The following is a 19,290-nucleotide window of genomic DNA, read 5'->3' as shown; positions in this document are numbered from 1 at the left end:
GGAAGGTTAACATCTTCTGCCTCTATTCACTGCCAAATAGAGTGCTTAAGGAAGAATATGCCATCTGAACATGGAGAAATCTTCAAGCTGCCCTTAGCTCATCCTTCAAAGCTCAGCCTAAGAGATGACTACTAGAACATCTTTCCTGACCAGGCAGACAATACTAAATACAACTGTAAGTATTTCTTCCACAAACATTTTCTATGATCTGTACCTTTACGTATACTTTATGTGTGCTACATGTCTCACCTTACTTAGTCTTAAGTTTTTCAAACACCAAGAATTTGTCTTTCCTATATTCTATAGCTCTGGATTTATCCAGTACTTAGCGTAAAGCTTCAGGTCCAATGGAATCTGTACTACTGGGATCTTAATCTCACTTTGCCACTCCTAGTTTTGAGGCATCAAGCAAATCACCAGCGGATTTCATGTCTTACTTCTTCAGTAAAGTGGACAGTGATTTTCCCGTCCAAAGAGAGGAAACATTTTGAAAAGTCATTCATATATATATATATATATATATATATATATATATATATGACATACTTAACTATGGAATTGTCTGTAATCATTAAAAACATTAGGTAAATCTTCAAGTACTAGAGAAAGACATCGAAAATAAATCACGAAGTCTTAGGATATATCAAATTTGATCATATTTTTATAACAAAACTGTGTGCATCTGCAAATGTACTGAAAAAGGTCTAGAAAAATACACACCATTAACAATGGCTATCTCTGGGAAAAGGAATAAGTTGGTTTGTATTTGTTTTGTGGAACAAGTGGTTGGCAGGAGAGGTATAAAGAAGGGCTTTCACCTTCCATTTTATTTCTGTACTTGAACTTTGTTACTCATGTATTAATTCTGAAATTTTAAAAAGTTCTATATAGAAAAATATCCATAGTATTTTGAAAATAAAATAAAATGAAATACATGTCCATTTTTGTAGAAGTTGAATTTGCATATAAATGTACACAGGCACACACGTTTAGAGGAAAGTGTGAAAGATGAAAGACAAAAAGATACAAACAGATTTTTAGGAGGTGGTTTTGGGATAATTTCATTTTACTCCCTTTCACACATACATTTTCCTAAATTTTCTAACAAGTATTATTAAGTAATAAAACAAATTTTAAGGCAAATAGATATTTTTTAAAGAGTATTTTTAAAGCTAATGCTTCCTTCTGTAAACATTAAACACTCTGCATTCGCATTAATCCAGAGACTACAGGCTCATGAAGAATGTGAAAACAACTTGTTTTATTATTCACTAAGCAAAACATCCTACCCACCCTTAAATCCTTTTTATTTTTATTAGTTTGAAAGGCCTTAAAAACCTCAAGTTTTACATTTTTCTTTCACAGTTTAACACATTACCCTCCAAAAGCTCTTCCAAATCCCTAACTTACTACTGTGACAACAAATTCAGCAAAAGCCATTTAGATGCCTAAGGTAGTTAAGCAATAAATAAAAGTGAAAAACACTTAAAAAGCAAGCACACTCGGAAATATGAAGTTTAATGAGAAAAAATTGCTTAATCTGGGTAGTTACGCCCCAAAACAAGACCAACTAGTAACACCTACCATTTATTAAGATGCTTTCATTGTACCAAGCTATTTATAGGCTACTATTCATATATTATCTTACAAAGTATTTTTACAAAAATTGTTCTGTAGATAGGTCATTTTCGCCCCATTTAAAAGAGGAAAAATGAGTTTCAGAAGTTAAAATAACATACCTAACTTCTGAAAGCCAGAATGAGAACCTAAACCCTCCTTACTTTAAAACTACCTTACAGCTCTTTGCTTACTTTGCAATCTTTTCCTTGAGAAGTTTCCAGTCCCACAAGTCTGTGGGAGTAACATTCCACATATCATACTGAAGGATCTAGGGAATAAACAAAGCAAACTTATGACAAATCACTCTATAACAATTTAAAACCATGACAAAAAGCCAATCACTAACTGCCGTGCCCCACAACCCAACAGATGTCTTCTAGTGGAACTGTGTGAGGAATACAAGGTCCAGAGATTTCTCTGAACAAACTTTCATGCAGTCATATTGATCAAAAGCAGACTAAGAAAACTGGCTAAGGCATATCTCTTCCCCATGTCCCTGCTGTGTGCCCTCAGAGGGCCCATAACGTATCTACAAACCAGGAAATCCTAACATTCATGTAAGTATGTTGCTGAGATGCATTCTTTTTTTGTACATAAAAATGTTATTCTAAAAAAAAAAAAAAAGTTATTCTAATTTCATCTTTAATTGCTTTGATCTATTTACTTAGCTATTACTAACATCTATTTTCAAACCAATGGTTATCAGATTTCCTAAATACCAGCAGGAACATCAGGACTAAACATAACGTAACATTTTACTTCACACTGAAGAGACTCATACTACCAATAAAGGCAGTGTGGAAAGCAGAATTCTAAGACAGTTCCCAGGTTCCCCAGATGCACAGGCCATGTATAATGTCCTCCTCCTGAGTGTCACTTACATAATCAAGGCAAAGAGGAAAAGTTTCTACAGATGTAATTAAGGTTACCAATCAGTTAATTTTGAGTTAAACAAAAGAGAGATTATCCTGAGTGGATCTGACGTATCATGTGAAAGCCTTCAAAAGAGAAACTGGACTGGGGCCTTCTTGAAACGAGAGACTCTCTCCTACTGGCTTTCAAGAAGCACAATGTCATGAGTTGTACAGGTACAAACAAATGAATTCTGCCAAAGACCAGGTGAGCTTGGAAGAGGACTCTGAGCCTCTATCAACACCTTGACTATAACCTTGAGAGACCAAAACAAAATGACCTAGCTAAGGCGAGACTGGACCCCGATTCAAGGAAACAGAGATAATGTATGTTGTTTTTATCTACTAAATTTAGCAAAAGAAACTAATACAGTTAGCATGCTTAAGTCACTTTTACCAATGACTAGTTCTAAATAAAGCATTAAAATAACGGGGCATCTGGCTGGCTCAGTTGGTGGAGTATGCGACTCTTGATCTCAAGGTTTTAAGTTCAAATCCCATGTTGGGTGTAGAGATTACTCAAAAATAAAATCTTGGGGTGCCTGGGTGGCTCAGCTGCTTAAGTGTCTGCCTTCAGCTCGTGTCGTGATCCTGGGATCCTGGGATTGAGCCCCACATGGGGCTCCCTGCTCAGCAAGGAGTCTGCTTCTCCTGGTCCCTCTGCTCCCCACCCCCAGCTTGTTTCCTCTCTCTCTCTCTCTCTCTTTTCCCACGCTCTCTCGAATTTTAGTATATGTGCTGCTGAAGCAAGTACACTCTCTCTCTTTAAGTAAATAAAAATCTAAAATAAAATCTTTTAAAAACCCCACATTAAAATAGAGTATCCTTTTTAGTCTAGAGAACAAAAGTACCATATTAGTTTCCTGTGTCTGGTATAACAAATCACCATAAATTTCATGGCTTATAATGACAAAAATGTGTGCTCACTTCGGCAGCACATATACTAAAATTGAAATGATAGAGAAGATTAGCATGGCCCCTATGCAAGGATGACATGCAAATTCATGAAGCATTCCATATATTTTTTTAAAAAATGTATTCTCTCATAGTTCTGGAAGCCAGAAGCCCAAATGAACATGTTGGGAGGGCCACGTTCTCTCCAGGTGCTCTGGAGAAGATTCTGTTCTTTGACTCTTCCAGTTTCTAGTGGCTATAGGCATTCCTGGGTTATGGGTGCATCACTCCAACTTCTGCCTCTATGGTCATGTCGCCTCTCCTCTTCTCTGTCCCTTGTAAGGACTACTGTCGCTGGATTTAGGGCCCACCTGGGTAATCCAGGATAATCTCATTTCAAAATCCTTAATTACATCTGCAAAGACCCTTCTGAAATCCAAAAATGTAACATTCATGGGTTCCAGGGATCAAGATATGAATACATCTTTTTGAAGGCTACCATTCAGCTTACAGGCAAAAAGAAACATTATTCATATACTTACTCCTCTGCTAACTGGAGAGCCCTCATAGGTTTCATATGGGCCATGCTCCTTGGCCAAGTCACAGCTGGCTTCCAAGGCTCCATAATAAATGGTTTCAAAGATCTGCTTGTTCAGTAGCTGAGCTTCTGGACTCTCAAACGGATACCTCATCAGAATAAAAGCATCTGCCAGACCTTGTACCCCGATTCCAATGGGGCGATGGCGTTTATTTGATAAGCATGCCTTTGTGCCAACAGATTTAGAGAAGAAGGAGACATTACTGAACAGAAAAGGCAACATTCTGCACCAGATGATACATGTTCTTTTTTTAATCTCTATTTTCTCACAAACATTCCAATGACAGCCGTTTAAATGAAGACTGTCAGGCCATGATAAGCTCCCTTCTACTACTTGGATTTTAAGAATTATCAATAAGCGGAGACCTCTATTCATACCTCTGGGATAGGGTAGTAGTTAATATCAATAATTTTATTCAAATTTCGGACAATGACTTTGGTGACTTCAGCCAGCTTCTTAAAGTCGTATGTGTGTTCTGACGTGACATACATATTGAGGGCCAGGGAAGCCAAGTTACAGACTGCAACCTGGAATGCAAAAAAAAAGGGTCAAGAATCACACAATTTTTATTTCTTCCCCCTGTGTCAATGACACCACCATGTAAGCCTCTAACACTCTATACACATTTTTATATTTATCTCCTCCCTCTTCACTGTTCATTTCTAAATCCCAATACCTATTCACATGTGAGTTGTAAAATGCAGCAGTGAAATAGGTAAGATAGAGAATCTGTGTTCCATAGTCCATGGCTCTATTGCCAGAGTGACCTCCCACTGTGCTCTAATTTCTTATGGTATCTGTCTCAGTCAATAGATGTACTGTCCAATAGAGTAGCCAATAGCCACATGTAGCTATTTAAATAAAATTAAAAGTTCAGTTTCTCAGTTGCACTAGTCCTATTTCATGTGCTCAATAGCCACCAGATACATTTCCATTGCTGCAGAAAGCTCTTCCAAATTACACATTCCCACCTTACTCTCACTGAAATTCTGATAAGCCCCTAACAACAGGGGATCCAAGTTTGTGAATTCCGAAAAAGCTCTTCAGGTGATTTATCACTAGGTGGTAAGCTTTTTCAGGAAAGAAACATATCTTATTTATACTTATATTTTTAGTACTAGTTCCACACTGGTATATAACAAATGCTTAATAATGTTGAATGAATATACTTTACTTCCCATTTCGATTATGACTATCCTAACCCAAAAATCTCAACTCCCCTCACCTAGACTCCCTCATGCCCTTCGTATCTACTCAATTCTACACACATCGCCTAAGTACCCATTTTTAAAGCATATCTCGGATTGCTAAGTCTGATAAATGTTACAAAGAAAAATAAGGCAGGAAAAGACAAAATGGTTCTAGGAATAAGGACAGAAGGAGTGCCATTTTAAAACAGAGTTGTCAAGTAAGACCTCACTGATAATGAGACATATGAACAAAGAACTAAAAAGGTTAGTAAGTCACATGGCTATCTGGGAGGGAAGAACATTTTCACATTCAAAGTAAACAGCAAAAATCCTGATAAAGGGGGTGTGCTTGATATACTTGGAAATTAGTAGGGCTGGAGCACAGTGAACAAAGGGGAAAGTAACAGTAGATGAGATGGGCATACCTAGTTGTGCATGAACTCATAGGGCACTATAAGAATTCTAGATGGAAATTAAGTACTGATACATGCTACAACACTGATAAGCCTTGAAAACATGCTAAGTGAGGGGCGCCTGGGTGGCTCAGTGGATTAGGCCGCTGCCTTCGGCTCAGGTCATGATCTCAGGGTCCTGGGATCGAGTCCCGCATTGGGCTCTCTGCTCGGCGGGGTGCCTGCTTCCCTCTCTCTCTCTCTCTCTGCCTGCCTCTCCATCTACTTGTGATCTCTCTCTGTCAAATAAATAAATAAAATCTTTAAAAAAAAAAAAAAAAAAAACATGCTAAGTGAAAGAAGCCTGACACAACAGACCACTGTATTACATGATTCTGTTTATAGAGAAAGCCCGTAAGAGGGAAATCTAGAGGCAGAAAATAGATTAGTAGTTGCCAGGGGCTGGGGGAAGAGGGCTAATGGGTATAAGGTTTCTTTCCGGGTTGATGAGAAGTGTTCTAGAATTAGATATTGGTGATGGTTACACAACCTTGTGGATATACTAAAAAACACTGAAATGTACACTTAGAAGGGTGGGTTTTATGGTATGAGAATTATATTTCAGTTTTTAAAAAATGAACAAACTCTGGATGGGCTGGAAAGTCAAAGAAGAGTGTTGTGTGGAGGAATGTTATGACCTGATTTGTTTTAAGAAGGGTCACTCTAGTCTCTAACATAATCTATCTTGTACAATAGTTACTTGAGTACAGTATATGCCACTTTTCTCCAACAATGAATTATACATTTCCAGAGGGCAGGGCCTGAGCCATAATCATTTACATCCCAGAGCACTTGGTAGTGTCTTACACATAGCTGGTGCTCAGTAAACTCTGGCTGAATTAAACCACAACCCTAGCAGTATGTTCAATTCACTTCACATTTTCTTCCCAACTTTAAATTTGTTGTGTTTTTTAGGTCCTAGTATATGGGATCTGCTCCTTCCTCCTCATTTCCATAGTTTACATCCAACATCTAAGCAGCCTGTCATCCAACCACTACAATAATCTCCACAAGCTAACCTCCAACCTCCTCTAACACCAAGACACTCTATTACCAGAAACAAGATCTATCCTTCTCATCCTAGCATTTTTGATGCTATTTTCCTTTCAGGACCTACAGGCTTCCTACTCTGTGATATACCAGACATTTCACCTATTATCTCCCCTCCCCCAGCTATAGCCATCTCTGCAGATACCAAACCATAATGTATTTGCTCCATTAGAACAAACTTATTTGACAATCTCTGCACAAAACCTATTCCTGTCTCTGATCTGACAGGCTATTCTTCCCTTTTCTATAAACTTAAAAAAAAAAAAACAAAAAACTATGTCCCATTTCTAGCCTCACCTCTTCTGCAAATCGCCTTAAAGATTTGCCATTAGAATTTTGTCTCTCCATTCACTGAAAGGACTCTCTACCTGCTTACTGAATTAGCATCCTGACACATTCTTGTGTTTGTCCTAAACCGCCATAATGGAACACTGAGAAAATATTATTACAACAATGGGTGTGTAAGAAAAAAAGTAAGTTTTTTCTAGATAGCTTAGACTCTAAGATATTTAAGGGTACAGATCACATCTGTTCCTTTCTCTTGTCATCTCTACTTTAGTGCCCTTCTATTTATAGCAAACTTTGGAAACTCCCTTCCCCCATTTCAAGTAAAATCAAGTAAGTGATTCACAAATAATAACGGCCCAAGATTCTCAGGACTCTGGGCAGAAGTTTGTCTACCTACCTCATCTTTGCTGGTATACTCTACTATTTCTGTGCACAGGTTGCTGCATTTGATCGTTCCCAGGTTCTGCTGGTTGCTCTTCCGATTACAGGAATCTTTGTAGAGCATGTACGGGGTACCTGTCTCTGTCTGAGACTCAATGATGGCATACCAAAGCTGCTGAGCTTTTACAACTTTGCGGACACGACCCTGTTTCTCATAACTGAAAGGCAAAGCTAATATTATTTTAATATTCCCTAAGAAAATCTTTATTGCAGACAACTTGAAGACACTAAAGTATAAAATCATGAAAACTCTTATTAAATGTTTACTGTTTTGCTAAGAGAGCAGAGGAAAATCGGGCAGTTCTGGACCCATTAGAATATACCCAAATCCCATTAAATCAATAATACCCATCATAAGGAAAAAGAGTAACACCTAAAGTTGTCAGATCTACTACTGTGCTATTATTTAATGAACTAGTGACATGTGTCCTAGCTGCTCTTGATTTCTGTAACTTTTTATATCATATATATATTTGCTTTATACTGTAAGACAAAGCAAATTATTAACCTTTACCTTAATTTTTATAAGTATCAATTAAAAACCAAAGCACCTCTTTATAAGTCACAAAGGTTTTTTTTTGTTGTTGTTGTTGTTGTTAAGTCGCAAAGTTTTAATTAAGAAAGAAGACAGAAGCAAATTTTGGTGAAGATTCAGGTAGCAAATCTGACCACAATAAAATTACTAATCATATTCTCTCCTGGATATTTCTGAAGATTCCTAGAAACTGGTTAATAACTGATGAGGTTTTGAAATTTGGATCCCCCAAATAAAACAAACACATGATTAAAAATTACTACTTCATATTTTCCCCATACCTTTCATATAGCTTCTCAAATTCCTCTCCCCAAACCTCATCCAGACCAGGACATTCATTTGGACACATCAAAGACCAATCCTACAAAGGGAAGAACCCATAAAAGACTTGAAATAACCAACCACACGTAGTTTATTAGGAACATTACAAGGGTTAGGGTGGCTTCCATAGACTCTCTTGGAAATCTGCTATAGAAATAATCATTTCGGGCTCAGGCTCAAACATCTAGTTCTGCCTGTTTATACATGACCTTTTAAGCATTTAGGTCAGATAGAATCTGCTTTAGAGAATAAAAACCCAAGAGGGTAGGAATGGCATCTCTTAAATTGCTTAAAATGCCTTCCATAGCTTAACACATAGATGGATTCTTCCTAACCATGATTTAAGATGACAAAAATGAAAGCTGATATGAATCAAGTTGTTCTTACCAACAGGTACCTCTTTCTTACCTGATTAGTCTCCACTCGTTTCATGAAGAGATCTGGAATCCAAAGGGCAAAGAAAAGGTCCCTGGCACGCTGTTCTTCCTTTCCTGTGTTCTTCTTTAAATCAAGAAACTCAAAAATGTCTAAATGCCAAGGCTCCAGGTAAATAGCAAATGCCCCAGGTCGCTAAAAGCAAGTAAACCATCATTCTTCTCAGAATCAGAATGAAATAAAGAAACTTCGTATTTTCCAAAGCACTTTTAGAATATCACCTTTGATCTACACTACAATTAAGGAATTAAATGAGAGAATACAAATAAAAGTACTACAAATATAAGTAGTAATATTGTTCTTACAAGTCCAGGAGTAAAAAAGTGCACTTGATAAGAACAAGATGAAATAACTCATCCAAAGTGACCCAGTGAACTGCAGATGGAGCTTCCTTTCAGCTGCCATACAGCTCACTTGACCTTACATAACAGGTACACAAAGCCCACAGGAAATCACCTTAACTTTGACAATAATATGTTGTGCTCTTATTAAAGATCAAAAAAGTGATGTCTTATCAAGGTCTCCACAGATCATTTTTAAAGTCCATCAAGGGAGCTCTCTTTACCATTTTGCAAGATGGCAGGCGAAAAAGCTGAAAAGCTGGATACTAAGTAGAAAAAACCTGAAGCCAAGAAGCTGATGTTGGTGGTAAGGCTCAGGAGGGTAACCCAAAGGCTAAAATGCCAAAGAAGGGGAAGCCCCAATGCAGCCAAAACCCTGTCCTAGTCAGAGGAATTGGCAGATACTCCCGATCGGCTATGTGTTCCAGAAAGGCCATATGCAAGATGAAGTTAAATCTAAATCCAGGGTGCAGCTAAATTTAGATTAGCTAAATCTAAATTAGCTAAATTTAGATGCAGCTAAATCCAGGGTTGAAAAGAAAAAGGAGAGGTTCTTGCTACTGTCACAAAACCAGTTGGTGGTGACAAGAATGGTGGTAACGGGGGGTTAAACTTCACAAAATGCTGAGGTATTATCCTACTGAAGATGTGCCTCGAAAGCTGTTGAGCCATGGCAATAAACCTTTCAGACAGCACGTGAGAAAACTGCGAGCTAGCATCGCTCCTGGGACCATTCTGATCCTCCTCACTGGGCACCACAGAGGCAAGAGGGCAGTTCTCCTGAAGCAACTGAGCAGTGGCTTGTTACTTGTGACCGGACCGCTGTCCCTCAATTGAGTTCCTCTGTGTAAAACACACCAGAAATTCGTCATTGCCACTTCTACCAAAATTGATATCAGCAGTATGAAAATCTCCAAACATCTCAGTGATGCTTACTTTTAGAAGCTGCATAAGCCCAGACACCAGGAGGGTAAGATCTTTGACGCCAAGAAAGAGAAATATGAAATTACAGAGCAGGACAAGGTTGATCAGAAAGCTGTGGACTCGCAAATTCTGCCAAAAAGCTTCGGCTTCAGGGCTACCTCCGCTCTCTGTTTTCTCTCACAAATGAAGTTTACCTTCACAAATTGGTGTTCTAAATTTCTTATAAAGAACGTGATTAAATAACTAATTAATTTTTAAAAAATAAAAATAAATAAAGTCCATCAAGGGAAATTCATAAGCTAACAGGTGATTAGTATGGCTACATAACTGTCAGAGGCAGGCTCAAATTGCAAACTATCCTGCTGTGAACATTGGGTAAACAATCCAATCCTCTCAACTTTACTTCTCCCTCCGTGAAATCGGCAGAGTTGTGTTTTTGTTTTTGTTTTTTAAGATTTTATTTATTTGACAGACAGATATCACAAGTAGGCAAAGAGGCAGGCAGAAAGAGAGGGGGAAGCAGGCTCCCCGCTGAGCAGAGAGCCCGATGCGGGGCTCGATCCCAGGACCCTGAGACCATGACCCAAGCCGAAGGCAGAGGCTTAACCCACTGAGCCACCCAGGCGCCCCTGTTTTTGTTTTTTAAAGAAAAAGCTACAAGACTATTACAATCCCTTTTCAAGGTTAGGTATTAATATTAAGCCACAACTTTAAAAATTCTTTGCCAATAAACTTTCATACAAAAAAGCAGACTAGGGGGTGCCTGGCTGGCTCAGTGGGTACAGTATGTGACTCTTGATCCTCAGAGTCATGAATTCAAGCCCCGCACTGGGTGTGGAGTCTACTTAAAAAATAAAAAATAAAAATAAAAATAAATAAATAAAAGCTGGCTAGACCATTGGTTGCCTGGAGCCAGGGGCAAAGCATGTATGGGTGGGAGTGTTGTGATTAATCAAAGGTGCCTGCAGAAACATTTTGGGGTAATAGGAAATGTTCTAGATCTTGATTAGTGTAGTGACTACACAAGTATATATATTTGTCAAAATCCACCAAACTGTACACTTAAAGTGTGTACACACTTAAAGTAAGTAAAGTATACCTCATTAAACTGATTTTAAAAGTGAAAAAAAGTAGTTGGAAATATATACAGTATATTAGCAAAGTAGTTAGAAATATATAGAGAGTAAATCATCTTATTTGAAGCATACATGTTTTTAGGTTAAAGATTTTTAGTTCCAGGACTTCCAGGACTTCTAGGACTTTCCAGGACTTTTAGTTTCCAGGACTTTCAAGTAACAGAACATACCTTGTTTCCACCTTGATCCACATATCGAGCTGTGTTGTTATATACTCTGAGCATTGGTACAAGGCCATTGGAATTGCCATTAGTCTGAAAAAGAAACCAAGAATAAAGGCATCTGGAGTAGAACAGTGGGACTAAGAATGCAAAAGAACAAAATGGCTCAACAGTGAACAAATTACTCTCTTCATATCTGTATAGTCTCATCTGCTCTCCATCTCTCCTTTTGCTTTGCAAACAGAATACCCAATATAAAATAAACAAAATGTTGGTTTTCTCTAATTATTGCTGTAATGTTGTTGTTACATCTCTTATTTACAATGAGATATAACATTACAAGTCAAAAGAATCTGAAATCAGGGTAGGTAAATTTAAATTTCATACCTTCTAATGGACATTTATACAGATCTACTTTGGGTAGAGTAAAAACACTACTTCAGCGTCTTTTTCTCAAAAGAATTCAAGGAAACTTACAGTAAGAATTATATACAATGGATAAATGAGGACAATAAAGATAAATGGAGATTCTCAATAATAAAATGGAATCTAGAATAAAGATAAGAAAATATAGACTTCTAAAACTAGGAGATACCACATCAAATTTTAAAAATAATCCTTCTAACTCCAAAGCAAGCCTTTAAACAGATTAGAAAAATAAATGAACAGCTCACACTACTATTATGTGTAAGTGCTCCAAAACACTACATAATAATTTCCTTCTAGACTCTCTAACTTTATTGGTAGGGTTAGATATTTCCTTCACATTACTGGTGAGGAAACAAACTCAGAGATGTAAAATAACTTATGCTAGCCTCCATTACTGGTAAGCAGTAGAGATAGAATTTAAATCCAGGTCTTACCCAACATCCTTATCTTGACTCTCAATGAACAGTGAACTAGCAAAAGGCTAAACTTACATCATAAGGTGCCAATGTTTAAAGTATGAATCCTGGCTCTATCACATATTAAGTGACTGATCTCTAGAAGTAACTTAATTTTCTATGCCTCAGTTTTCTCAACTGTAAAATGAAGCCAATATTGCCTATACTCACAAAGTAATTGTAAGGAGTAAAGCTCCTGCCATGTGTCTATCTCCTACTGTTGTAGTAAGGATTAAATGTGTAACTCAGGTAAAGCTTTTATAACAGACTTAGCATATAGTAAGCACTCAATAAATGATAGCTGCGCTATTATTATTGCGAAGACGAATCTGAATTCTAAAATCTGACCTAAAAAAAATCCTACAGATCATCTAATCTAAACCAGAAGCTAGAAGTAGTGAAATGACCCACTCCATGTCAAAAAGCCAGCTAGCACTTATCAGGGAGCCAGGTCTCCCAAGCCCTAGCATATGCCCTCTCAACCTGAATCCCTCTAGCCTACAATTTTTTAGTCACAAAACAGAAGCTTACCCCAGCAATGTAGCTGCCAGTAGCTCGAATACAACTCACAGCAACACCAATTCCCCCAGCAGACTTGGAAATCAATGCACACTGCTTTAGAGTATCATAAATGCCTTCAATACTATCATCCTTCATACTCAGAAGGAAACAGCTATGGGGGAAGAAAAAGTCACAACTCAGCAAGGAAATGAAACAAAACAGAAACAACACTGACTATACACCCCAAAAACAGTAAGTTGGGCAAATAAAAGATCTAAGGTTTAAAAAATTCCTAGGTATTTTAGGGGGGAAAAAAAAACCTTTTACTGGATATGATACAAGACACATCAATAAATCATATTATTTTAAAAATATCTCGCTGCCTATCCCAGATGCTAGGCCTAAAAGGAAGTTTTATAATAAAATCTAAAATATTAATTTACATGTTCATCAGACTGCAAATGTGCTTTGTCACATTTTCTCATGCAAATTCCTAAGCATACATAACTAATAGGTCTTTCCAACCTATTACTAAGCCAAGTAAAATTAAACATTTATGGAATAAGAAACAGCTATCCCATGGTCAAACAATTCTTTGAAAGGCCCTCCAAAATTTAGCTCCTTTACAGCCTTTTGGAAGACAGCTCCCCTAACTTGTGATTTGGATCTCATTCTGCTCCCTACCTCAGGAAATTTACTCTACCAATGATCCCTTCACTATCTTGAATCTACATCCACTCAAATGGATTCTATTCATTAACTTTTTCTGTTAAACATGCCAACATTCAGAAAGATAATGACATACTTTGTACTTATCATCTACCTCAAGAAAACAGACACTACAGATATAGTGAATTAGAACCCCATACTATATCCATGCATTTCTACCTTTTTTTAATCATTTTTAAATTTCTGGTTACGCATTTGTCCTTTTGCAACTTGCTTTTAACTTAATACTGTGTTAGAGATTCTTTCCTACTGTTGTCACTCTCATTAGTTTACTCTCATTGCTATAAATTGTTCCACTGTATAGTATGTCAATATATTTGTCTACTCGCCTGTCGATGGACATTTGGGTTATTTCCAATTTGTTTGGTATTCTAAACAATGTTGCTGTGGAAAATCTTAAACATATCTCCTGGTGCTTAGGTCGAAGGATTTCTGTAGAATACAAACCCAGCAGGGGAATTCCTGGGTCAAAAGACATGTGTGTGTTCCACTTTACTAAAGATTCTCCAAAGTGGATGGTAAGTATACTCACCTAGCAATGTATGAGACCCTGTGTTCTACATTCCTGGCCAGATTTGTTATTATCAGCCTTTTAATTTTTATCAGTTTGATAAATATGAAACATCTCAATATGTTAACTTTCATTTTCCTAAACTCACATGTTTATTCACCAGTCAAGTTTCTTCTGTGAATTATTTCTTTATATCCTTTGCCCATGTTCCTATTTAGTTCTGTCTTGACACAACCCCTTGACAGTTAATATACACTGCCAATATCTTCTCTCGGTCTGGGGGCACCTGGGTGGCTCAGAGGGTTGGGCCACTGCGTTCGGCTCAGGTCATGATCTTGGGGTCCTGGCATCGAGCCCTATATCAGGCTCTCTGCTCAGCAGGGAGCCTGCTTCCTCCTCTCTCTCTCTCTGCCTGCCTCTCTGCCTACTTGTGATCTCTCTCTCTCTGTCAAATAAATAAATTTAAAATATATATATCTTCTCTCAGTCTGAAACTTGTTTTTCCACTTTGTTTTTGGTTCACAGTTTTTAATTTTAATGTAGTTAATTTTTCCTTAATGTTGTTTTGTCTAACTATTTTAAGAAATCCTTTACCACTGAGATCATACATATTCTCCGATTAAGATGTAGGTTGAAGTATTAAGAGTCATGACGTCTATAGCTCACTTTCAAATGACTCAGACAAAAGAATTTTTTTTAATTTTAAAGATAAAAAATATATATGTGTGTATATATAGCAAAATGGTAGCAATTTTTTAATCTAGGCAGAGGTAAGTGTATGGGTGTTCACTATCTTTTCTTTAAGCTTTCCTGAATATTTAAAATTCATAGTAAAAAGTAGGGAGAAAAATACACATTTATCTATTTTCTCTAATGCTCTTCTAAAAGATCCTACTTTCATATTTAGATTTTCTTTCTTGAACATGTTTCTGTATATGGAATGAAAAAGGGAAATCTAATTACCTTTCCTTCCATAAGATAACCAATTTCCCTAGCACCATTTCCCCCAATGAACTGCAATGACACCTTCCCATATAAGCCTAAATCTCTTTCCAGGCTCTCTGTTATACTCCACTGGTTTATTTGTATTTATCAGAGTAAATACCACACTGTCCTTTCTTTTTTTTTTAAGATTTTATTTATTTATTTGTCAGAGAGAGAGGGAGAGAGAGAGAGTGAGCACAGGCAGACAGAGTGGCAGGCAGAGGCAGAGGGAGAAGCAGGCTCCCTGTCGAGCAAGGAGCCCGATGTGGGCCTCAATCCCAGGACACTGGGATCATGACCTGAGCTGGAGGCAGCCATTTAACCAACTGAGCCACCCAGGCGTCCCAATATCACACTATCTAATATATTTACCATGGCATTATGGTAGTCTTGAAACCTGGTAGGGCTTATTCTTTAAAACTTGCTATTACAATTTACATCAGTTTCCTAAGGCTGCCCTAACACATTACTACCAACTTGATGGCTTAGAACAGAAACTTATTATCTCATAGTTCCAGAGGCCAGAAGTTCAACGTAAGTTTCACTAGGCCAGAGTCAAGAACACTCCCTCCAGAGGCTCTAGGGAAAAAGAGATTCCCTGCCTCTTCCAGCTTCTAGTGGTTTTCTCTGTTTACAGCCACATCACTCCCATTTCTGCCTCCATCTCTATCTTGCCTCTTCTCTTCTGCATGTATCTTACTCCCTCAGCCTCTCTCTTATAAGGATACTTCTGACTGGATTTAAGGCCCACCTGGGTAATTCAGGAAAACCTCCCTATGTCAAGATCCTTTTTAATCATACTTTCAAAGACCATTTTTCCTTATAAATTAACATTTACAGGTTCCAGGGATTAGAACTGGTATCTCTGAAAAGCCTAGGAAATTATTCTTAGCCTTTGCTCTCCAGCATAAATTTTGGAATGAGCACATCGACATTTTGACTGGATCCATAACGTAAGAAAAACTGACATCTTTATATTATCAAATCCAATTATGATATAAAATCACTCTCCATTTGTTTCTTAATGTCCTTCAATTATGTTTTAGAATTTTCTCTTTAAAAGCCTTCCACATCTTTTATTGCATTTATTCCTGGGTACCTTCCAGTATCGTAAATGATATATCTTAAAATTTAATCTTCTAACAGCTAAAGTAGAGATCTCCCTTAATTCATATTGAACTTATATCCAGATGCTTTGCTGAAATCTTTTTAATTCTGATAATTTATGTGTAGATGCTCTTGAACTTCCTATATAAAAACCATACCATCCGTTAATCACAACAGTTTTGTTCCTTCATTTACAATCCACTTTTTTCTTATCTTACAATGCCACCTTAAGTCTCCACTATAATGCTGAAAACAGAGGTAATAGACCTAAGTTTTTAGTGGATATCTCTTACCAAATAAAGAAAGTTATTTTCTGTATATATCTTGTTCATTTTTTAAAATTATGACAGAGTATTTGATGGTATAAAATGTTAGTGCAATGGATTACATTAATGCAGTTTTTGATGTTAGCATATCCTTGAATTCCTCAATACACTAATGTTGCTAAAGGGTATTTTTTTAAAATCATATTACTGGATTCTGTTTCAGTGTTCCCTTTTTCAGAAAACGGCATCACCATTAATTCTGTTATTCTACCCATAACTCAGGAACCAACTTTGCCCCACATCCAAAACGTCACCAAATTGTCAATTTTACCTCCTAAATATCCCTGAATCTGTCTACTCTCTCAATCTCTACTTCACTTCCCTAATCCAAACTACCACAATCTCTTGTACAGACTATTAAGAGTCCTATAATTAGTTTTGGTATTTGTTTTCAAAACAATGTTATTGAGATATAATTCATATGCCATACAATTCTACACTTCAAGTGTATAAGGGATGGCTTTTAGTATATTCAGATAGTTGTGCAAACATCATCACAGTCAACTTTAAAAAATTTCATTATCAGTGTTTGTCTCTCCAATTCATTTACCACACTGCAGGAGATCTTTCCAGGATGTAAAACTCAGCTGATTAGAACAGAAGTGATTCAATGTTCATTAAATTAATTTTTATGTGATTAACTGCCTTGTTTCTTCAGGTGGAGCTTTATTTCCCCAATCAAAACCATCTTGGAACATTAAAAATGACCACAGATGACACATACCTAGAAAGCTGTGGGCGGTTGGTACCAGCATTGAAGAGAGTAGGAGAGGCATGGGTAAACCACCTCTCAGAAAGAAGGTTATATGTTTCAATAGCAGCATCAATATCTTCTTCATGAATCCCCACAGACACCCTCATCAACATATGTTGTGGTCTTTCTGCCACTAAAAACAAAAGGAGTTTCAAATGATGGGACATGTCAGAAAAACTAGGCTGAGACACGCACCTGAGTCAAAAAAGAACACCAGAAGACAATTTAAAAAACTTTCTACCAATAAGCGCCAGCAATTATTCAAAAGCCAAACCTAAAGTTAAAAATGTTAGTGTTTAAATAGAAATATTAAGGCTTATAGCTCAGAGCTCTATATTCAATGTAATCAATAGAAAACATAACAAACACGTTCATTTCTCACCTTTCCCATTGATCTTCAACAAATAGGATCGCTCCAGCGTCTAGAAAAACCAAAGCAACCAAAATACTTCCAGACACAGTTTTTAAAGACACAAGAGACATATCTTTCACAATAATGCAATCTATTTTTTTAATTTTATTCATTTGAGAAACAGAGACAGAATGCGCACACAAGATAGAACCAGACTGAGCAGGGAGGTAAGGGACAGAGGGAGAGGGAGAAGCAGGCTCCCCACTGAGCAGGAAGCCCGCCCCGCATCGGAGGACCCTGGGACCATGAGCAGAGCCTGAAGGCAGACTCAACCGACTGAGCCACCCAGGTGCCCCAAGGCAATCTATTTAAATATTTTCAGTTTTTATATGATTTTAAATGAAAAGAACAGCATATTTACTCTTACTGGCTTCAGTCTGGAACATTATCAGTTGGCTGTTTTTTTGGAAAAGACTACAAGAAAAATCCTGGAAAAAGCCAGCTCTATATTAATATGTATAATGTTAATTGCAGAAGTTGTGGTATTCATCATCATCATCATCTTTATGATTAACACTTACGAAGTGCTGTTCTAAGGCTGGGCACTGATGTAAGCAACACACACACACACACACACACACACACACACACTCACTTAATTCTCAAGAGAATTTGTTGTTGAAATTTTATTATTATTATCCCCATTCTAAGATGAGGAAAATGAAGCAGAGATTAAGTAACTTGCTAATAAGAAATAGAACAGAGATTTGAATCTGGATGGTCTGACAACAACACTCTACTTGTTGATAAACTACACAATACTGTTTATCAACACAAAAGTACTTAAAAAAGCACTTTGCACATAGTAGGGATTCAATAAATAGTCATTATATAAATAGAATAATATGGAATAATTCTAGCAAAATATCTATATAACTCAAGTAATCCACAAGTAGTATTTGGAAAATTCAAAAACTGCAAATGGATAAGCTATCTTTCCTTAATTCAAACAACCACCACCACCCTAACCTAAGCCCTACCCCAGGTCCATTCTGACTCCCAAAACTTACTGCCTTTATAATTATATTACTAAAACATAAACAAAAACCTGTATTTCCTGATTTAAGGAGGAATTCCCACTTGTTAAAACCCATTATTTACCTTAAATCCGAAGTAGTTGTAAGAGAAATCTCGGTCATAGATAATGGCAGAGTTCAAGCGCTGAAAGAGGTAAAGAAGAAAAAAAAAAACCTTATAATTAAGATAATTAGACTTATTTTCACAAAATCTAATATCTTTCAGCCCTTACTCCAGAACTAAAATTGACACACAAGAGATAACACTAAGTATTGTGGACTAGAAACTTATAACTAACATTAAGGAAAATAAAACAGTTTATCAAATGAATACCTTACTTACATTTAAAAACGTGTATTAAAAGACTAGAAGACGTAAATTGTATATAGGTAAAAATATTAATATGATTTTCCAAACTTTCCCCGTTATATTTACAGTTCACCTCTAATTAAAAAGGGAAAGAACATGAGCACAAGAGGGAACGTATTATCATCCTTAAACATGTTTTTAGACTGCCTGTTAACCTAAAGGTATTGGTACCAAATATTTACTAATACATATTTTTTATCTTAAAATTAGCCCATTTAAAACTGCACATAACAGGGCGCCTGGGTGGCTCAGTGGGTTGGGCCGCTGCCTTCGGCTCAGGTCATGATCTCAGGGTCCTGGGATCGAGTCCCGCATCGGGCTCTCTGCTCAGTGAGGAGCCTGCTTCCCTCTCTCTCTCTCTGCCTGCTTCTCTGTCTACCTGTGGTCTCTCTCAGTCA

At 37.1% G+C, this 19,290-nt stretch overlaps 1 protein-coding gene, 1 non-coding gene and 1 pseudogene across 2 annotated transcripts in view; 2 read left to right on the top strand and 1 right to left on the bottom strand.

The window, feature by feature from the left end:
- The window catches only part of RRM1 (ribonucleotide reductase catalytic subunit M1), a 37,177-nt gene that overhangs the window by 4,568 nt on the left and 13,319 nt on the right, over positions 1–19,290 (bottom strand). The window contains exons 5-15 of the mRNA XM_047692240.1: positions 18,608–18,667; positions 17,477–17,516; positions 17,065–17,227; positions 12,714–12,855; positions 11,308–11,391; positions 8,710–8,871; positions 8,262–8,341; positions 7,402–7,603; positions 4,402–4,551; positions 3,968–4,189; positions 1,812–1,888 (exon numbers count right to left, since the gene is read on the bottom strand). Of these exons, the coding sequence (XP_047548196.1) occupies positions 1,812–1,888; positions 3,968–4,189; positions 4,402–4,551; positions 7,402–7,603; positions 8,262–8,341; positions 8,710–8,871; positions 11,308–11,391; positions 12,714–12,855; positions 17,065–17,227; positions 17,477–17,516; positions 18,608–18,667 (1,382 nt within the window). The remainder of the gene's footprint in view (positions 1–1,811; positions 1,889–3,967; positions 4,190–4,401; positions 4,552–7,401; positions 7,604–8,261; positions 8,342–8,709; positions 8,872–11,307; positions 11,392–12,713; positions 12,856–17,064; positions 17,228–17,476; positions 17,517–18,607; positions 18,668–19,290) is intronic.
- Positions 3,451–3,555, top strand: LOC125080216 (U6 spliceosomal RNA). Its single transcript, XR_007121251.1, has one exon. It is a non-coding gene; the product is annotated as a U6 spliceosomal RNA (small nuclear RNA).
- On the top strand, positions 9,313–10,216 carry LOC125078954 (60S ribosomal protein L6-like; annotated as a pseudogene).

Source organism: Lutra lutra, chromosome 10 (assembly GCF_902655055.1).
Source record: "Lutra lutra chromosome 10, mLutLut1.2, whole genome shotgun sequence".
Lineage (NCBI taxonomy): Eukaryota > Metazoa > Chordata > Mammalia > Carnivora > Mustelidae > Lutra > Lutra lutra.
This window is presented reverse-complemented; position numbering and strand designations above follow the sequence as displayed.